The 21,793-nt window shown below is 38.5% G+C and overlaps 1 protein-coding gene across 1 annotated transcript in view; it reads right to left on the bottom strand.

The window, feature by feature from the left end:
* The window catches only part of FRK (fyn related Src family tyrosine kinase), a 110,588-nt gene that overhangs the window by 52,494 nt on the left and 36,301 nt on the right, over positions 1 to 21,793 (bottom strand). Inside the window, exon 2 of the mRNA XM_040474425.1 lies at positions 6,831 to 6,952. Within this exon, the coding sequence (XP_040330359.1) occupies positions 6,831 to 6,952 (122 nt within the window). The remainder of the gene's footprint in view (positions 1 to 6,830; positions 6,953 to 21,793) is intronic.

Consider the following 21,793-nt stretch of genomic DNA (forward strand, 5'->3'; position numbering starts at 1 on the left):
ATTAAGCTGGGTACAACTAAATTATGACTTTAATTAAAAGGCATTTTCTAAGATGGCACCAACATGTTTAAAATTTAATATATTTTATATGAGATACTGGAGTTATTAACATAAAAATTTCTTTCTGCAGCATGTGCACTTTTTAAAAAGCAAAACATCTTTAGCCAATATCAAAATGCTCCCAGAATCCATAGAAGTTTCATTGCATAATAAATTCAAGGAGCAATCTTTTCTAACCATTTAATATGGGCTCCTACTTGGGAGATACAATTGTATTTACATTCATGGTTAATAGTAATGGAACTGTTGACACACTCTTGTGGCCACTATGTCCACATTAATTCTAAATGAAGAATGAATGGATAGCTCAGGGGACTGGTAACAAAACACACAGCCTTTTGCCATTGGGCCAGCAACACATTAGAACGAGTCAGCAGATCTCAAAAAGTTTGGATGCAATAATGGCATCTCAGTGGTCAATGGAAGTGAGTTTGGGTCTGACCCCTATGCCAGCAGAGAGACAGAGGCCACAATAGAAGTGATGTCTTTTTCCAATTTTGTCTGTTCTACAAAAGCCTTATTACCTGGAAACAACTAACCTGTCAAGGTTAGAAATAGTCTGTCTAAAATAAGCCTGAAGCACAGCAAATAAGAGGATTATTTGTGATCTTGCGTGGTCCAGATTTTAGAAGTTTAAGAAAGTGACAATGGTCTTGCTTGTCTTTGTTCCTGGTAGACTATAGGGTAAAGAGGTAAGTATTTGAGCCTCTACTGGCTTTACAAAGTATATGGCAACTATGGAGATAGAGGAGAAGAATGTACCAGAAGCAAAAAAAAAAGTGTCTGTCTTCTGCCCAACGAGTTTATAATCTAGTGTGAGAAGCACATATTTACCTACAGTGAAAGAGTTACTCATAAATATAGATGAATCTTTGAATAGGTAAGTTCAATGTGAAGGATACACGCAAGGTCAAAATGAAAGGGTACACATCTTCCCTAATGATGCCACTGTTGTTCTCATTACCTTTTGAATTACCATCAGAATTAATTTATAAGACATGCAGAAATATTGAAAAAGTTACAGCACTTTGTATCCATGGTATCACTCAGGTTACTCATCCATATAATTCAGAAAGTTGCTTGAGATAATTCTGGCCACTTTCAAGTATCAAAGTTGCCCTCAGTGAATGAACACAGAGTTGCCCCAGCTAAGGGCCTTTAACAAAAATGATATCCTTTCTGTAAGACACTTTTACCATCTGCGCAATACTTTAAGCAATGGCATTCTATTACTTTGAAGAGTGGGGCACCTGGGTGGCTTAGCTGGTTAAGCCTCTGACTGTTGATCTCCACTCAGGTCAGAATCTGACCGTTCATGAGTTCAAGACTCCCATCGGGCTCTGCACTGACAATGCAGAGCCTGCTGAAGATTCTTTCTCTCTCTGCCCCTATCTTGCTCTCTCTCTCTCTCTCTCTCTCTCTCTCTCTCTCTCAAAAAATAAATAAATTCTAAAAAATGTATTACTTTGAAAGGCAAAACATGTATTTAGTCTAAGTATTTCAGTATATTTACTTTAAAATTAAAATATATCCCAGGGTGCCTGGGTGACTCAGTCAGTTGAGAGTCAGACTCTTGATTTCAGCTCAGGTCACGATCTCCCAGTTCGTGAGTTCGAACCCTGCATTGGGCTCCACACTGACAGTGCGGAGCCTGCTTGGGATATTTTCTCTCTCTCTCTCTCTCAAAACAAATAAATAAAACTTTAAATAAATAAATAAAATTAAAAATATGTCCCTACAGAGGCCTATTTTATATTCTGAAGAAGGGACTTCATAGTAATCACAAAGTATCATAAAAGTCATGCATATTCCGTGGGACCTACATGTTCACTGTAATGGAAATTTATCCTAGAAGCATTCTGCTCAAATTCAAAAACAAGTCAAAAAAGAGATGGTGGCTACTTGTATGTCCACCATATGTCCATTGCTTCAAACATCTCTAAGCTTTCTTCCCTTGGTCTTCTCCCCTCTCTCCCTGTAAGCCGTCTCCTCCTATATACCTCATTCTGACTAAAGTCACATTGTTCCCCCATCACTCAAGTCAGAGGTACAAGAGTCATCCTAATTTTTCTGCATCCTGATTGTACCCTACTTCTGATCAACTACCAACTCCCGTCGGTTCCATCTTCTAAATATTTCTCACTTCCGTTTCCTACTCTCCATTCGCCATACCTCTGCCCGGCTTCAGGCTGTCATCATTGGAGATAAGCAGGACTCTCTAGTAAAGAACCCTAGGAGCTGTTTCTTGATTGTGTGGTGAGGGCCCACTGAGCCGGTTTCACTATCACCCCCTATGGCCAGCAAGAGGGACTGCACCCGACCACAACTTGCAACAGGCCCCATGGTTTCCTCAGACAAAAAATGAACTGCAGTTTCCCACAGTGCCCAAAGCCCATACGTGCTGGGATTTCCAAACAGCCCTGCAAGTAGTTGATACCCACACTCAGACTGCTTAGCACCAAAGCAAAGACTGCTGTTGTGAGTCCTCAGTGATTCCCACACTTGCCTCATAAGAAAAGGAGAGCAACAGAGGGGCCCTGTGGTTTCTGGGGATACCCTGTGCCAGGGCAGAACCTTGGTGTGACCAGCTGAGTTTGGGTCCCATCGGTCCTCTGTGCAGAATGCTGATGAATTCTGCTGCCTTGCACCTGTGATTGCAAACAGCTGCAAGGGATGCCACCGTATTTGCCCTAACACTCCTCAGACTATCACCTGCAAAACTCATCCCTTCTCCATATACTCTGAAAGGTCAGACCAGGTCACTTTCTGTCTAAAATTTCCCTCTGTAGAACAAGATCCAAATTCTTCACGTAGTCTACAAGGCCCTGAACAGTCTAGCTCCAACCTTCCTTTCCAGGTTCATTTTCTGCCATTCCTTCTCTCCTCTTCTCCATCCCTGCTACACACACACACACACACACACACACACACACACACACACACACCAGGCATACAACTCCATTCACTTGCCTTGCCAGGAATAATCATTCCCACACTGCTACCTGGTAACAATCATTGGTCCAGAACACAAATGCTTCCTCCTCTGTGAAACCTTCTTGCTCCCCGTCAGAGACTGGGCCCCTGCCTCCACTCCTCTCACTAGACAGCTGTACCTTCCTGAAGACTGGGTCCAGGGACTGTGCCTTGCTGCTTTGCTGCCCTTCACCTAGCAGAGGCCTGGCACATGGTAGGCACTCGAATGTTGTTGAAGAAATAAGCAAATGTATAAATAAATGATATCAACTTCCAAATGCATCTCCCTTAATATTGCTGATGAGCTTTTTTTGCCTCGTGTCCTCAATGTAGTCATTTTTCAACTATCTCCAATCTGTTATCATTTGCTCTTAAAAGGGTTTCATTGACAATGAATCTGGAATTCTCTCTACAACTTTAGAGGTTTTTATATGCAGAGTTGCCTAAGGTAAAATTACAATGTGCAATGCACAATCTCTTCTGAAAAACCCACCTGCAGCTCAATTTTAGCCTTCAAAGTGTATTTTCCTTAAAGTGTACTTTAAACAGTAATATAAATGCTTACAGAACTACAAACAGCAAATTAATATTAATGGTAATAACAATAATAATTCCTCTGAAGTACTTGATTGAAGTCAAAAGATAGCCCAACAAGTTGACATGCAATCGAAATTTTATATTTTTCATCAGAAAAACAATTCACTACCAATGACAAATAACAGTAGGGCTACTAAAACTACCTGTCATGTATCTAATGAAGACAGATTCTCTGGCTACCACATATAATATGTAATATCCAAAAGTGCAGCTGTAATTCACAGCTAATTAGTGCCTTGCTGTTAGGAGAAGTGTCATGGCCCTAACTCTCTTTCCAGATCTACTCAGACCTCATCAGAGCCGACAGCCATGCAAGGATCACAACAAACCAATTAGCACCCACCCCAACCTTGAGCCGCTGCTTCGAGCCCGCCCCAGCATCAATAAATCATGCTTCTTCATGAAGCTCTTCTCTGACAGCTGCAAGCCATTGCCGCCCAAGGAATAAAGACAATACTTCTAAGGAAAACTCACGTAGGAAAGACAGAGATAGAAAAGGGGTATTATTGGCCCTCCTTTGGCAGCATAGCAGTCAGCAAAATTGAAGACCATCAATTCAGGCTGATTAAGGGGACAACTGCACTAGAAAATAAATCTATGACGGGTATATCTGAAGGTCCTTAGTGGTAATCAACAGTCAGTAGTTGGGTTGTTTGTTTGTTTGTTTGTTTTAATGTAGACATATTGAAGACCTTTTCTTTCCATTTTTCTCTTGGATAGCCCTCCTTCCGGCTAATAAGAAAATTTTCCTTTCAGTAGAATATAATGGCCTGCATTTACTTTGTCCCCCAGTGAATACACAGCAATCAGATAATTCATTTGAAAGACTCTAAATTGTTTGACTTCATTCAAAAAGAATCCATAATGATATGCTGGTTTCCGAGCAAGGCCTACAAAGCTTCCTAGATCCATAAGCAAGCGCTAGAGTATTCTCAGCACATAACAGCCAATATCCTTATAATTTTGTTCTAAGCCCGTAAAGCTGTTTTGTTCCATAATATTCTACTTAGAAAGTGTTCAGAATAGTCACTGTAGTCTGAGCATTATTCAAAGATATGACTCAGGCAATTCTACTTTTAGTTTGTTTTCCTCATAGAAATACTCTTCTTCTCTGTGTTTAATGCTAATCTAAAACATTTAATCTCGCTTTTAGCCCAATAATGATTACCTAATTTTACATATAAGTATTGGGAAAGCCAAATAAACAAACATGGATACATTTAAATGAGAAATCCTCTTATATCTCTTCTTATCATTAAGCATAGAGATTTCCAAAAGACATGTTTTTCTTCCTCTGAGTAAATATTCTCATGGAAATTTTCAAATATTTACCTATAAGGATGTCCACTATATCGTATTTCATGACAGCAAAATAACTAAAAATAATGAAAATATACAAAATATGAAATAGATTAATACCCGTTCAATAGATACCCATTCGATGGAAGATTGCAGGGTTTCTAAAAATAATGATATAGACAAATATTAAAGGACATGCAAAAAATATTCAAGGATACTGAAAGAATAAGAAAAATGGAGCCTAGAACCATTGTGTGCGTTTGTACACATACAAATAGGTGTGTATATACACACACATATTTATATTTATACATATTTTTCTGTACAAGATGATCTCAATTTATTTTCTGAATATGAGTGTGTGTGTTTGTTTAAATAAATACGTTTAAAGGTTAAGCACAGAAAAAAGCTTGCCAGAAAAGCTATTCAAATATTAAAAATATATCTTCAGAAGGTGATATTTTAGATTATGATATCTTAGATTATTTTAGATAGTTCATATAAAAGTGTTTATACTGCTTTCATAATCAGAAAAAAGTTATTATACCTAATAAAATATTCACTTATGTCACCTGGGTATATATAGGTGTGCACTGGTATGAAGTCACAGGCTGATAGGGCATCAATTCTGAGTGGCTAATGCCCAACCTATATCAGTCATCAAATTCTTTGATTATTGCCTTAGATATAAGCAAGATTGGAAAGGTCAGAGGCTCATCCTACTTGGGTACATTTCAAAAATAGTAACCAGAAGAGCATCCTCTAACTAAGTAGGGGTGGAGCTGGAACCAAACAATTTGAGAACACCATATTAACTTGATGCTGGAAAAGGCAGGGGCTGAAGGATGGAGCCTCTGAAAAAAAAAACTGCCTCAACACCACTGTCCTTAATCCTTTCCAGCTCCAATCCATCTGCCCTAATATTTGGGACTTCCTGGTGTGAGGAAGAAAACTGGGGACCAAACACATATAGTCTGGCCTGAGTTCAGGTCCAATCAAAGTTCCTAGGACACGTGGGCTCAGGGCCTGCTTCACTACTGCACCATGAAGGCCATGCTGACTTCCAGCTTAGGGAGCCAGGCAGACACAATAAGATATGATAAACATTTACCACAGGGCCAACAGGGATAAAGGAAGGCAAAATCTCTTCCCCCAAAAGGTTTATGTCTAGTTGGAGAAACAGAGTACACACTTTAAAGGGCATAATAACATACAATGGGCCCGGACAATACAGAGGTCAGAGCACAGCAAGGAGAGAAAAAGTCTCATGTGACAGATGAGTCTAAATGGTCTTCAAGAAAGGACATTCAATAGCTTTGCAACCTACACTGAGAGACAGATCCATGAAAGCAGAAACATGCATATCAGCACCTGTAACTATTAAAGATAATTCTCAGGCCTTTCCTCCTTCCTAAGACAATGTAAAGTCAACATGTATTTGACTCTTTAGCTGAAAAACTACATTTGACCAAATTTTACAAGTCATGGGATTAACCAAATGCATTTGTAGCCAACATTTCAATTCATTTTCTATCGACCAGGCAAAGACAAATGAAATGCAAAAATTGAAACTGTATTGTGGAAAGATCAAATTTGACAACAATGTAGTTTCTACTTTTTGCTTATCATTTCCCTAGAAGGAGAAACCCCTAGATAATACAAAAGTGAGAAAATGCAGCCAGACCTATTTAATCTTCATTTCATATGGAAACTTCTATCCATAGTTAGAAACTGTTTGTTAATTTCTATATTACTCTTGGGTAGTTCATATTTAATTTTGGTACTTACTACGAAAATAAGAAATAAGGCAAATTTCAAATTAACCTGTCCATGTTCACACAGCAGGTTCATGACTACAGACTCTCAAACCCATATTTAGATCACACAAACAATGCCCATACCTGAAAGGGCGAAATCTCCTTTCTGGCTTTCACTCTCTCTGATTAGAAAGGCACCAGTCTGGTTTTCTGAATATAATAGTTGTTTTTCTGCATCTGTTCTCTTGATTGCTCCAAAGAACCACCTAAAAAGAAACAGATGTAAACTTTAGTTAACCAATCAACCATTATTTTTTAAAGAACAGGAAGTTTGGCAAGAAGTATTCTAACATCAGAAATGTTTACTATTCTTTGGTGAAACTATCACAGGTATAAATGGTAGCTTTTGATACTTGAGATGATTTTTCTCGTAGTTTTCTGGACATTAATTCCCTCCCCTCATCCATTACTACCTAAACCTACCATAAGATGCAATGATTTTGCATGTTTAGGAGGAATTTATCAAATATAAGGGAAATTTTCATTGGTGGAGAGATTATGTGAAAAAGATACTTCCATCTGGGAAGTGTCTTCTTAGTGCCACCCCCACTTCTTATCTTTACCCTCCTATCCTGAACATTCCAGAAATATGAGTCAGATACTGAACACACAAATGTGTGAATGTGAGCAACCCTGGCAAAGAATTATGTATTTTAACATGAGAGCCAGTCTAAGATGCATATCAAGTCGGTAGACACCAAGGTGATACTAAGAGGAAGCTGAGAAAATATGCTTTTCACTAATGACCTCCCACTCTAGGGTCAAAAAGTTGAACTTTATGATCTAAGATTTTAGATAAAACATTTATCTGTTCAGGTATCATCTTCTTATTTTTGTTAATGTTTATTTTTGAGAGAGAGAGACAGAGTGCAAGTGGGGGAGGAGCAGAAAGAGAGACACAGAATCCGAAGCAGGCTCCAGGCTCTGAGCTGTCAGCACAGACCCCGAGGCAGGGCTCAAACCCACAAACTGTGAGATCATGACCTGAGCCAAAACCGGACACCCAACCGACTAAGCCACCCGGGCACCCCTTCAGGTACCATCTTCTAAAATGTAGACACTCAAAGAGAGAAAATATAGGCTTGAAGGAAGAAATACAGGCTGTGTGAGGAACTGTAGGCTGTTAGAGGATATACAGGCCATCAGAAATTGGCTCCAATTGGTTTGACATGTCATGGATATTGGGGAGTATGAGTGCACTGAGGGTGATACAATTGGAAGGAAGAGGGGAAAGGAAGTGAAAAGAGAGACCTTAAACTATAATCATTACCTGACAAAGCCAAGGTATTTGTTTACCATTTTGCCAATCAAGTTTCTAATTACACAGTATTAATTATACCAGTCAGGATATACCGGGTTTCATAGGAGTAATGAACAATGCCAAAAAATCCCCATGGCTTAAGATGACAAAGATCTGTTTTTCATTCAGCTGCATGTCTACCAAAGGTCACTTGGGGCTCTACTCTGTGTCTATCTCTATGTCTACCAGGGCATTTCCATCTCCATGCTTCCACGATTGCTGAGGCAGGAGATAAAACATGTGGCAAGTCACAGGCTGGTTCCTGGAGCTTCTATTTAAAGCTTCTACAGGGGCGCCTGGGTGGCGCAGTCGGTTAAGCGTCCGACTTCAGCCAGGTCACGATCTCGCGGTCCGTGGGTTCGAGCCCCGCGTCGGGCTCTGGGCTGATGGCTCAGAGCCTGGAGCCTGTTTCCGATTCTGTGTCTCCCTCTCTCTCTGACCCTCCCCCGTTCATGCTCTGTCTCTCTCTGTCCCAAAAATAAATAAACGTTGAAAAAAAAAAAATTAAAGCTTCTACATAAGAATGAAGCCATTGCAAATAAGTCATATGTTTGTGCCCAAATGCAAAGAGAGTAGGAAATGCAATCCCACTGTTTCCCAGAAGGCAAGAGAGCTGGAATCATTTGGTAGACTACACTAATGACTGCCACACTGATTCAACAGCAAGGACCAAATTGATGTCCACAGACTATTGTTTACCTGACTGAAATTACAGAAGGCATGGAAACATTCCAAGGGGCTATGTAACGAATTCATAGAAAAATTTACAAATGCATGCTTTTCTACAACTGCAGAAATAAGTCAATAGAATAATGGAACAACAACAACAACATTAATTAATTAATTTTAAAAAATTTGAACAGACCCACACACACAAATTAGAGGTAAAAGAATGGATAATTCAGGGGCACCTGGGTGGCTCAGTCGGCTAAGCGTCCGACTTCGGCTCAGGTCATGATCTCACCACTCATGAGTTCAAGCCCCACGTCGAGCTATGTGCTGACAGCTCAGAGACTGGAGCCTTTTTGGATTCTGTGTCTTCCTCTCTCTCTGACCCTTCCTGGCTCGCAGTGTCTGTCTCTCAAAAATTAAAATAAACATTAAAAAAAAATTTTTTAAGAATGGATTATTCAATAACAAATGCCAGTGCCACAAATAATCCATATGGAAAAAATTAATTGATGCTACCTACAACATACAACATAGTCCTACATAAAGACCTAGTGTAAAAAGCAATCTTTAAAACTTTCTGAGGACACCAGACTAAGGAAGTTTTCTTAGATAAGAGAAAAAGAAAAAGACATAAAAACCTTAAGGGAAAAAAATTGATAATATTTCTTACACTACAAAAACTTCAACAACTGCAAGATTACCGTGAAACAAAATTAAAATACAAGCCACAGACCTGGAGAAAATATTTGCAAAGTATATAACCAAGAACAGGGATAGTGGTCAGATTACATAGAGACTTATAATCAATATTTTTAAAAAAAGAGACAAAACAGTAGAAAAATTGGCATAGCATAATTGTACAGTTCACAGAAAAGGAAAACCCAATTACTAATAAAAATAAGAAAAGAAGCACAGTCTCTATCGGTGCCAATAATTAGGAATATTAGGAATATTAAATATTAAAACAATGAAATGTCACACTTCGAGCTGGACAAAATTTAAAACTTTTACATTCAGGTATTGGAAAAAAATGTGAAGCAAGAACCTTCATACAGTACTAGACGCAATATCATCTGGTACAACTACTCCAGAGAGCAATTTGACAATATCTAATAAGGCTACATATTCGTATACTATTCAATTTCACTTCTAGATTACACACCATATGTGCTCAAGGAAATAAATCGTGACAGCATTCACTGAAGAATTCTAGCATTGAAAAATTGGAAACAATCTAAATGTCCACTGTAAGGGAATAGATAAACAAACTTGGTTATAGATATAAGACAGAATACCACACAGTAATTAAAACAAGTAAATTGTTCAGGGACAAAAGGGAGTTGAAGAATGATAGATACTCTTACAATGCCATTTACATAAAGTTTAAGTCAACACATAAAAAACACTACATATTTTTATGGACAGTTGAATGCTTAATGAAAGCTAATAGTTAATAAGTAATAGTATTTTTTTAGTCCATTTCCAGAAATGGCGACGTTTCTTCGCACAAATATCTTAAGCACATTAGCAACATGGGTCAAATATACTGATCAACCCCAATGCATTTTCCTGATTCTGAGTGCATTAATTATGGCATCAACATTAAAATGTTTGCTCTAAATGTAAATATTTAAACCTTTACAAGAATTATGATTTATCTAGCAGATTAAATTCTTAGAAGTAGTATTATGTCTCATATATCTCATTATTTTCAAGAATAAATATTCCATTATATGTTTTAGATACATACATTACATTTGTATTTTGGATAATTCTGTAAATGATGTATTTTCTCTGCCCAGTATATGTATAAACATAAGGAATCTACTCCTGAAACCACTGTTTCACTATATGCTAACTAATTTGGATGTAAATTTTAAAAAATAAAAAATAAAAATAAAAATATATGTACAAATAAGCAGTTTTTGTAAATCAAATGGTTAAAGATATAGTAATTTTACACCGTTTATAGAAAGGAACTCTGCAGTAATTTTTTTTGAAAAATCCTTTTATATGTCACCAATTTTAGATTCTTGAATAATAGTTTGGTACACTCATTTTACAAGGCAAATCACACCAGCACTGAATCCACAGTAACAATGAAATGCATGTAAATATTTGATTGGATCCATCAACTCAGTTAATACCTGGAATTTTATTTGGCCTGCTACCATCAGGAAGTGAATATAAATAAAACAATTGTTTTCTGCATGCAGTTGCATTACAATGCCATCTTTCATAGTGGTGACGCAACCACTATAAACTGAACCGTAAGAGCATGTGCTGCAGCACAGACTAACGGGAAAACGATAGTTCTTTCCACCATCTGCACATGGGAGAAGTGTTCCTTAATTTGTGGTTTGAGCCCATGGCAGAACTGTCATTCTCCGTTCTGCACATTAGAGTTCCTGTTGGCCCCATCCTGGAAGGTCACGCACACCCCAGCCCTGCGTGTCCGCCACAGCCACTCTCAGCGCTTTCAGCTGTAGTTCTTGTGTGCAGTAAACAGTGAGTGCAGAGAAGGGATCAGGATACCCTAGGGCGGATCAGGGAGAGTCTTACAAATCAGCGATCCTCCAAGTGTGGTCCCTGGATCGGGAGCATCAGCATGCAAACTTGTTAGAAAAGGAAATTTGCAAGCACGTCCCGTATCTACTGATTCAGAGACTGTGGGATGTTGCCCAGCAATCTGGGTGTTAATAGATCCCCAGGTGCAGCTGATGCACAGTAAAATTTGAGAACTACTGAGTTATAGGAATAGTAAAAAAAAATTAAAAATTTATATGAGCTGAAAATAATAAGTTAGAGTTTGGTTTACATGGGAAAAATTACCCAATAAAATGACACTACACACAGTCAGGCACACACATTTCATTGATCTTTAATGCAACTAACCTGTATTGCTATGCCATACTTGCCATGAAAGAGATCTTGATTAAGAATAACCAAAAAGGGGGGCGCCTGGGTGGCGCAGTCAGTTAAGCGTCCGACTTCAGCCAGGTCACGATCTCGCGGTCCGTGGGTTCGAGCCCCGCGTCGGGCTCTGGGCTGATGGCTCAGAGCCTGGAGCCTGTTTCCGATTCTGTGTCTCCCTCTCTCTCTGACCCTCCCCCGTTCATGCTCTGTCTCTCTCTGTCCCAAAAATAAATAAACGTTGAAAAAAAATTTTTTTTAATTAAAAAATAAAAAAAAGAATAACCAAAAAGGGGAAGAAAATGCTTCAACGAGATGAAAATGGAGCGAAAAGCATGATGTCTATTTTGGATGAAAGGAGTATGTGATTGAAGTCTAAGGTTTATTTTGTAAACATTTATCCAGTGTCTATGGTGTGTAAATTCTGTAGCACAGACACAGAAAGATCTGCAAGGCATACTACTGGGTGAAAAAGGGTAAGCTGCAGAGTAATCAAAATATTAGTTTTATTTATATCTTAAAAACCAAAAATTACACGTGCTTACTGCTCTGGAGATGAGTGAACAATAACAAAAGTGATGGCAAAAAAAAAAAAGAAAAGAAAAAAACTTTCACTTTTTACTCTGCATTCTTCTCCATAATTTGGATATTTACAATAATATATTGTTTTATATTATTTTGTAATTCACTTAAAAAATTTAAGAAAGTCATTCAGGAACATGCTATAAAAACTACATACTATAAAAGATCTGAAGCAGAAACTTTGGCAGTTAGAACTGATAGCAGAAAAACCTCAAATCAGTATGAGACAAGTGCTTACGGAAGAACAGTGAGACCAACGGAGGAGCAAACATGACCCCAGGGTTCCAAATATGGATGGCTGAAGAACAATGCGCCCAGCAACACATTAAAGGCACAAGACGATAATGATTAAGAGCTACAGCATCTCACTGGTAACGTTAACTTCCCTGTGCCTGGATTTCGTCATTTGTTAGTGAGAATAATAGTAACTGCCCTGTAGGTTTGTTTTGAAAGTAAGAAAAACGATGTATGTAGAGTGTTTGATGCCTGGATGCATTCTTGCCTGATAAACAGCACCTATTTTAAGAAAACTAATTTAAGGGAGAAATTATTTATTTGGCTTTAGACATGTTAGGTTTGAGGTCATGATGAAACATGAGTAAATATGGGAACGTGATCTCACTTCTCTAGATGTGTTTGTATCGGAAGTTTCCTCCCAAGTGATTTTTCTGTCCTGCCTATCCTCTCTGGACTAGGACACGCTGCCACCAGGTGGCAGTAGGCCATTTTACTAAGTCAAAAAGGCTAAAGTTATAGTGTGATAACTGGAGGTTCTTTATTTTACAAAAAAAAAGAGACAAAATTAGGCTTAAAAAAACAGAATTTATGCATTGTTACCTAATATCAACATATTAGATAATGTAGATGTCAATCAAAATTTAAGAAAATCAACATGTAAACAGATGTGGTGCCTCCATCAATATTTCTTCATTTCCTCTAATAGTCTTATTCTGTCCACTCTGCTGCCTTAGTGACTAGCACAAAGTAGGTATCTAGCACACTCATAATTCCAATCAAATGGTGATAGTTTCCTCCTACATTTTTTTAAGTAAGCTCTATGCCCAGTGTGGGGCTTCAAATCATGACCCCAAGATCCACAGTCACATACTCTACAGACTCAGCCAGTCAGGCACCACTCTTCCTATATTTGGAAAAAGAGAAAACCTATTCCCAATAACTGCTGGCTAACATTTACAAAATTTAACATATAATTCCTTTTCCCAATGCCTCCCTTACAGCCAAGACAGCTGGCCTTACACCACAGTAAACAGACCCTGAAAAAAACAAGTTTGTAAAACCAGCCCCAGACTACTACTGGTATCCTCCCAGAAACTGTAGAAAGGGAAATGGGTAGATCAGCTTGGCCTATCCACCCATGAGGAAAGTCACCTGGAAGGACTGCCCAGGTGGGAACTCGTGGTTAGGTCTGTCTTTTTGTTGTCCTCACAGTTACACATGTGACAATGGAGAAAACCACCAATCATCCTCACCAGTGTGGCTTGGGGGACATCAGTGACACTAACATTTTTGCAAAACACCTACAGTTTGCAGGGTATAATCATAATCACATTTATTCATTTATTGTGTCTAAACGTAAGGCTTGGATCCATGGTCCCTTGAGTTATGGCAGTTCCATAGGACTCACCTGCATCTATCTGGGTTTCAGCAACACTGCCAGGAAAGCCTCTGTGCGGTTCCTTCCTCTCCAGGTAGTCACATCCCTCCCCTTCCTTAGGCTCAGCATCCCGCTTGGCTCACAGCAAGTGAGCCCTGATACTCTTCCCACTCACAAGCATGAGAAGGGCAAAGAAAAACATAAATAATGCTCATATGTATTTTGTTATTCATTCCTTCCTTTTTATTTCCCTCATCACAACCTTTGTCCAATTTGTCATCACCACTTAGATTACAGCAATATTTTACTATTTGTTCTCTTTAATATTAACAGCTTTTGCTTATTGATCAGGTACAGGGAGCCAGGAACTGCTGCTACAGTGTTGCATGCATTATCTCAGACTCTTCCCCCTTGCTCACTCCCCCACCACTAGATTAATCATTTGATAATATGACCTGGTACATTTCACCAATGCATACACATTAATAAGTTGTTGGGGCGGGGTGGGGGGTGCCTGGGTGGCTCAGTTGGTTGAGTGTCTGACTTTGGCTCAGGTCATGATCTCATGGTTTGTGGGTTCGAGCCCTGTATTGGGCTCCACACTCACAGCGCAGAGCCTGCTTGGGATTCCCTCTCCCTCCTCTCTCTCTGTCCCTCCCCAACTTGCACATGCAGGTGTGCTCTCTCTCTCTTTCTCTCAGAATAAATAAATTTTAAAAATTAAAAAAAAATAATAAGCTTTAAGGGTTCCCTTTGCTTCTGGAATAAAATCCTTACTGATTTGGAATTTCAGTCTGTCATCAAGACACCAGCCATTTCCTGCACAGTATCTTCCCCACCATCAATCCTTTAGATCTAGCTAAACTTCTACTCTTAGGGTTATTTGTACGGCATCACTTAAATTTGCCTGCCCAGAATCCCCACAGTATTCACTGACTACCCTTCTGGTGGTTTTGCACGTAGCATACAAAAGCTATAGCTCCTTTTTTTTTTTTTAAGATTATTCTGTGTTCACTTGAGGCTGACGACCTCCTGGGCACAAAGCCTAACTGAGAACATCACATATGCCTTTTATAATAGTTAAATAAATGCCTGTTGATGAAACAACTAATACATTGTACCTCGATGTGGGGATTTTATATGTCTTTCGGTTTATACTGAATGTTGAACTAGATAAAGCCTGTGTGTTCATGTAATCTTTTATTTGTGCTTGCCACATAGTTCTGGTGTGTTAAGTGCTTAGGGGAGAAGTCTTATCTGCTCTGGGCCAGATTCGAATGTTAATTGGCCACACACCACAAATTCCAATCTGATCACAGTCTTCTCCAAAAGAAAACATTTGCCTATGAACCTAAAGATCGAAAATGAAGCTTATTTTTCTGTCCTCCAGAACACAAGCCTATCAGGGCTGCAAACATGTAAAGAATGCGTGACAAAGTGATAATGCCGCCTCCAATATCTGAGGTAGGACTTGTGGTCACATGGAAACCAGGAAGCTCCTTGCGTGGATCATATGATAAAGCTTTGTTGTTGTTGTTGTTGCTATTGTTCACCTGTGTAGTCATCATAAAAGGGGAATTTTGAAGGAACTCTTTAGAGAGGAAGTAAGATGAACTAATTGGTACTTTCACCAGTGGGGAAAGTGTAGTGCTATGTGTTTGTAAGGATATGATTATAACCTGAACCCACTTCCCAGTACTACTAATCAAAAACTTTTAATGACTCACTTGAATTTTTATAAAGAACATAAAAAAGTTTAAATAGGGAGTCAATCTCAAGGTACTGCTTTGGTTTCACAACCGTCTTCTATTTGTGTGAAAGGAAATGGAAGCTGACATTGATTTCTCTTTTAAAACAAAAAATAAAGTGTGGGCATATATAATGACATTTCCAATCATCAAGCCTGAAATGTAAGTGTAAATTTTAACCCGTCTGCTTTGTTTTTGTACAACATTTGTGATAGTTTGTCCTAGAAACTAGAGAAATATGGATTAGAGTAAAAAAAAACATTAGTCATGGGGCCCCTGGGTGGCTCACTTGGTTAAGTGTCTGACTCCTGAATTCAGTTCAGGTCATGATCTCCTGGTTGGTGAGTTCAAGCCCTGTGTCAGGCTCCGTGCTGACAGCACAGAGCCTGCTTGGGATTTTTTCTCTTTTTTCTCTCTGTCTCTCTTTCTCTGTCTCTCTCAAAATAAATAAATAAACTTCAAAAAAAAAAAAGCATTAATCATTAAGAAGTTTCCATCTTTGTCACATCCAAAGCAAGTAAATGCAATTGATTTTATAATGCTTAGGAAAATGCCTTACTTCACAAAACACCACAAATGTTCACTGCAATTCTTTATTTGAATAAGCTTTTGGGTAGGAGTATGACTTTTGAATAGTTACAGGGAGGACTAATTTCAGAGGTGACTGCTCCACTTAGTTTCCTACCAGAAAAAAACCCACTAGTTATCTCCTCTCATGAAACACTTCCTTTCTCACTTCCAAGATAAAAAAAAAATGAAAGGAACTTTTTAATTCATTTAATTTTAAAGAATTTATTTCCCAGTGTCATGAATGATATTCTCTCATCCCACTTCATTTAAACCACTGAGTATTCTTGACAGATCTACAAAATATGGGGCACCTGGCTGGTTCACATGCCAGTACCGTATGTGACTCTTGATCTCGGGGTAGTGTTTTCAAGCCCACGTTGGGCATAGCGCTTATTTTAAAAAATAAAAAATAAAGATCTATAAAATAACTTGCTCTTTGGGATTTTTCATAGAATAAACAAGATCAAATGTTGAGTCTAGTAAGCCAATAGTTCATGTGCCTACCTTGTTCATGATTGGTCAATAATGATATACTCTAGGAACTAGAGGGTATTATGCTAAGTGAAATTAGTCAGAGAAAGACAAATATCTTATGACTTCACTCATAAGACTTTAAGACACAGAACAGATGAACACAAGGAAAGAGAAGCAAAAATAATATAAAAACATGGATGGGGACAAAACATAAGAGACTCTTAAATATAGAGAACAGAGGGTTACTGGAGAGGTTGTGGGAGTGGGGATAGGCTAAATGGGTAAGGGACATTAAGGGGCATTCAGGAATAAATGATCCTGAAATCATTTTTGCACTATATGGTAACTAATTTGGATGTAAATTAAAAAAATAAAATTAAAATTAAAAAAAATTATATACTCTATATCATCATGTACTTCCATTAAACCCTTTACTCTAAATAAGATAGTAAACATCTTGAAGGTATCTTAACCTTATTACCCTACAAAGTGATATTAATATAGTTTTCTAAATGCTTCATATGCTAAAATATGTCATTAACATTCATTTCATACTAACTGGAGAACAGATGAAGAATCATAAGAACAAAAGAAGGGTATATTTCTTTTCCTTTGAAAATTTTAGAGTATCAAGGGAGGGATAAAAGATCATTTCAACTGAGTAATAAATAAAAAAAGAAAGTGACAGAAACAAAAGCATTTAAGTGCTAAGGGAACTACAATCCAAGAAATAAACAACCAACAGTGTGTCAATAATGGAAGACATCTTAAAGAAAATAAGGATTCAGAAAAGATGAGAAATCCAAAGAAATGAAGGGCAAGGGTATGTCACAGGTGAAGAACCAGCAACATGTTCATGAGTAGATTGGCTTGAAGGGCAATGAGGGGGAGGAGGGTCAATTAAATGAAGAAGAAACAAAACCAGTTCTTTAATGTTTATGGGCAATTCCATGTAGAAATAACCAACTCTATGTGGGAATTAGATCTTCAGCAAGATAAGATATTCCATCGAAGATTTAACAGTAAAGAATTTTGAGTTCTGGGCACACCTGCAAAAATGACAGGAAAATCTGACCTCTTCTTTAAAAAATTGTTTAGTGAACAAATTTAAGAGGTGAAAATGTGGAAGGTGAGGAAGGGAGAGCAAGAAAGGATTATTCTATGGGAGGAACACAAGAGAGGTGACCAGAATTTTAGAGCTAGAAATAAATTTTTATGAGGGTCCCTGTGTAAGCCTCTGAAACTTATTGTAAATGTGTTTTACTGAGCATGTGCATTCTCTGGGAAGAGTCGTGTTTCATTACATTCTCAGTGATGCCTGTGACAGAAACTACCCATCTCCTTCAATAAGGCTAAGTGGTTTTTTTGCTGGTTCACAAAAGAGCTGGTAACAAAGCTATAACCACAGCCTACCACCGTAAAATCCCTCCACTCATTCATTTTTCATTCAACAATTATTTACTGAGCACTTACTATGTGCCAGGCATGGTTCCAGTTAGTAGAAATATAGCAGTGAATGGAATAAACAAAAAGTCCTGTTTTTATGGAGCTCAGATACTAATGGGGAAACATAGACAACGAATTAAAAACATGCATAATTATACAGTGTGTTTGAAGGTGATAAGTGCAAAAGAGAAAAAAAATGAAGCAAAGTAAGAAGAAAAGAGACTATATTTTAAAACTCACTCTTAGTCAGCAGCAATATGTGGCAGAGGGAATTCCAGAGGGTTTTTCTGTGTGTTCCTAAAGTCAAAGTAACCAGAATAGATTCAGCTGTGGAGAAAAATTGGATAGAATCTTTGAAAGGAGTAGACAAGTGAGGATGGTAATCCACTCTAGGATTGAGACAATATTCAGATTTCCCAACTGCAGCTTGGCCAATATCTATTAGCATTTTTTTCTAGTTAAGAAATAAACAATATCCATCAATTTCACTGATTATCACTGATGTTCATGGAAATGCAAAACACCAGAAGCTACAAGTATCCTCCAAGGCTCTCCTTGGGCGTGATGGCTCTTTAGCCAAAGAAAAGTGAGCAATCTGTTTAACGGGAAGAGCATTCTTTTCTAAAAAATAATTATACATAGAATAGAAATAATATTTCTGATTATAAAGGAACAGTTGAGGTAGGATTTCTTTCTAGATATCTCTTAAGTCCACACAAAAATCAAAATGCTTAAATGAAATTGTCTTCCACGTTTGGCAAACGTACAATGAAAAACAAAGTCTCTATTGTCTTAACCCATACATGGCACAGAGACATACACATATATGTGGATGAGGATGTATGGGTGTGTGTGTGTGTGTGTGTGTGTGTGTGTGTGTGTGTGTCCGTCCACAGCTACAATCACAGATGTGCACTAGTCCCACTGACTTTTTAGGGGTTTAAATGAAGCAGGTGTCCCAAGACAGACAAGAGGTGGGACAGGGTCCACAAAGATCAGAATGGGCACACACATTTTCTTTTTCTTTCCTTTACTTTTTAATAATTTAATCCTGTGCACCCAGCTACCAACTAAACTTTGCTATCATTAATAATTACCAATAATAACCCTAGTATTAATAACTGAAGGTTGTTTATAAGCCACATAAATGCCACCCAGTGGACTTAGAAATGGTAGAAGCTGAACATATCCACAAAGCAGCTTGTTCTTAACAAAAGGAGAGCCAGAAATGGTGCCAGAAAAATACACCTTTTGTTTTCAGTGTCAACAAGCTATTTGTCAGGAAACAAACGGAAGGCTCTGCCAGTACTGGTGGATTTTTCTGAAACCTAAAAATTAGTTTCTGACTTGTTTTTACTTAAAATTAGAGGAAAGCAATCGCCCAAGCACATCCCCCACTCCTCAGAAGTACAATGGGGAAAGGCTGCCCAAGAGAAAGGACACAGTCCCTCCCCACCCACCCTGCCACACACATCCCATCACTTCTCAACCTCTTCTGGGGCCTGTTTCTCAAACTTTGTTAAGAAAGCACAGGAAGAGTGCGTACGAGGCAATGCTCTCAGGTATGAGGTGGAGCTCTGGGTGCTGTAGCTTTTTTCAAGTGCCTCACAATTCTCTGGGAACCTGGTACTGCGTTTGAAAAGCACAGCTCTTCTTTGAAAGGAAAGACATTCTCTCATGTCTGCCATGTCTCCCACCCAAAACCTTTGTTCTCTCTGGTCCCTTCTGCCCCACACTGGACCCCACTCTCTTATTTTCAACCTGACAAAAATATTATAAATTCAGTCCAAACTTTGTGTAAAATTTGTGAAGTGTAAAGCTTTCAGTACAGTTTAGAGTGGAAAACAAGTTCAAAAACATCAAAAATCTCTCTTCCTAGAAATTTAGTATCACTTACCCTGAAGAGGGAATTTCCCCAAACCTTCTTTACCCTCAGGTCCAGAGCTCCCTGTGTTGTTGCCAAGTCTACTTTCCCTTCCTCTCTCCTCTGGACCAGGCTTTTACAACAAAACATCCCTGGTTTTATATGCAAAGCAATTGAGTTCCTTATCCCACTCAGACTCCAAACTAGCATTCTCAGCATCCTTCTGTGTATATACTCTAACAGACATTAAATTGTTCTGCTCCATAAAGGCCCATCCACTCCAAGTCCTGATTCTCAACAGCACAAACAACCAGAGCTTTGAAAATAAAATTTTCTCTAGCAAATTAAATCCTTAGGCAGAGCACCTCTCAAACCACTCCCCACAGCAGAGGGTAGCAACAGAATTACACATATTCTTGCTGTCAAGAACAAGTACACATCTGAGGATAAGGGTGAAGGGGCAGAGTTTTTTTCTTTTTTTCAGTTATATTTATGTTTTAAAGAATGCAGTTTTGGGGCACCTGGCTGGCTCAGTCGGTTAAGCGTCCGACTTCGGCTCAGGTCATGATTTTGCTGTCCGTGAGTTCGAGCCCCGCATCGGGCTCTGTGCTGACAGCTCAGAGCCTGGAGCCTGCTTCGGATTCTGTGTCCCCCTCTCTCTCTTCCCCTCCCCTGCTCATGCTCTGTCTCTCTCTCTCTCAAAAATAAATAAGAAACATTAAAAAATTTTTAAAAAAAAGAATGAAGTTTTATTAAAATTATGAATTTCTTGAACTAGGTTGAAATATTTGCTCTCTCAAAGTGTCCTCATAAGAGGATAAACTCTAATGATATACAAGGTAAATATCATTTGTAAATAGCACATAAACTATTTGTATGCAAATTTGTGTTCAAAGAAACTGAAGTAAGTCCTGCCCAGATGGCCACCTTACTAATTAGCAAATTGCAATTAAGTAAGGTTTTGTTCCATAATTTTGGTGATACAAAAAATTATCCAGTTACGAAAGCACAAAAGCCTGGGATTTTCTGAAGAAAGAACTCAATGAAATACATAGAGTATAGTAAATTCTGACTTGTCAAGTTGTGACTCAGAGATTTTTTTAAATCTTATAGATTTGAAAAGACTGCTTTTGGAATGAGAGCCCAGGACAGGAACATCCTAGAGCCTTGGAATTGGGACCCCCAAGCAGGCCTGAGAAGCAGGTTTTCCTAAGATGAGTGATGATAGATTCATTACATAACAGAGCTCCCCTTCCCTTCCCTTAGTGTCACCTGGGTGGCTCAGTCTTTTGAGTGTCCGACTTCAGCTCACATCATGATCTCACGGTTTGTGGGTTCGAGCCCATCGTTGGGTTCTGTGCTGTCAGCGCAGGGCCTGGAGCCTGCTTCCAATTCTGTGTCTCCCTCTCTCGGCCCCTCCCCCACTAGCTTTCTGTCTGTCTGTCTCTCTCTCCCTCTCTTTCTCTCAAAAATAAAAATAAACATTAAACAAAAAGTCTTGTGCCAGGAAATCCTGGTCTGCATAACAGGTGAGATGAACACCCCATTCGTTTCCTTCACATCTCTTTCCTTGGTTTCCTATTTTTGGTATTATTTGATTAATTCCTACTTTCCCACTATATTTGCAAGCTCCAAGAGAGCAAAACCCTATCTTTTTGCTCATTACCGTAATTCTCAGAGTCTAGTACGGTACCTGGTATTAATATGCTCTCAACAAATACCCTTGAATGAATGCATGAATAAATGAACAAATGATTGCTTGGGGATGTGAGTCTTAAACATTAAGGCTGACCAAATAACTTCAAAAAATAGGACAAGAATGTAAAGAGAATCATCTGAAGGTTTGAAACAGAGCAAAAGAAT

This window comes from Herpailurus yagouaroundi, unplaced genomic scaffold (assembly GCF_014898765.1).
Source record: "Herpailurus yagouaroundi ecotype Mexico unplaced genomic scaffold, PumYag 139, whole genome shotgun sequence".
Lineage (NCBI taxonomy): Eukaryota > Metazoa > Chordata > Mammalia > Carnivora > Felidae > Herpailurus > Herpailurus yagouaroundi.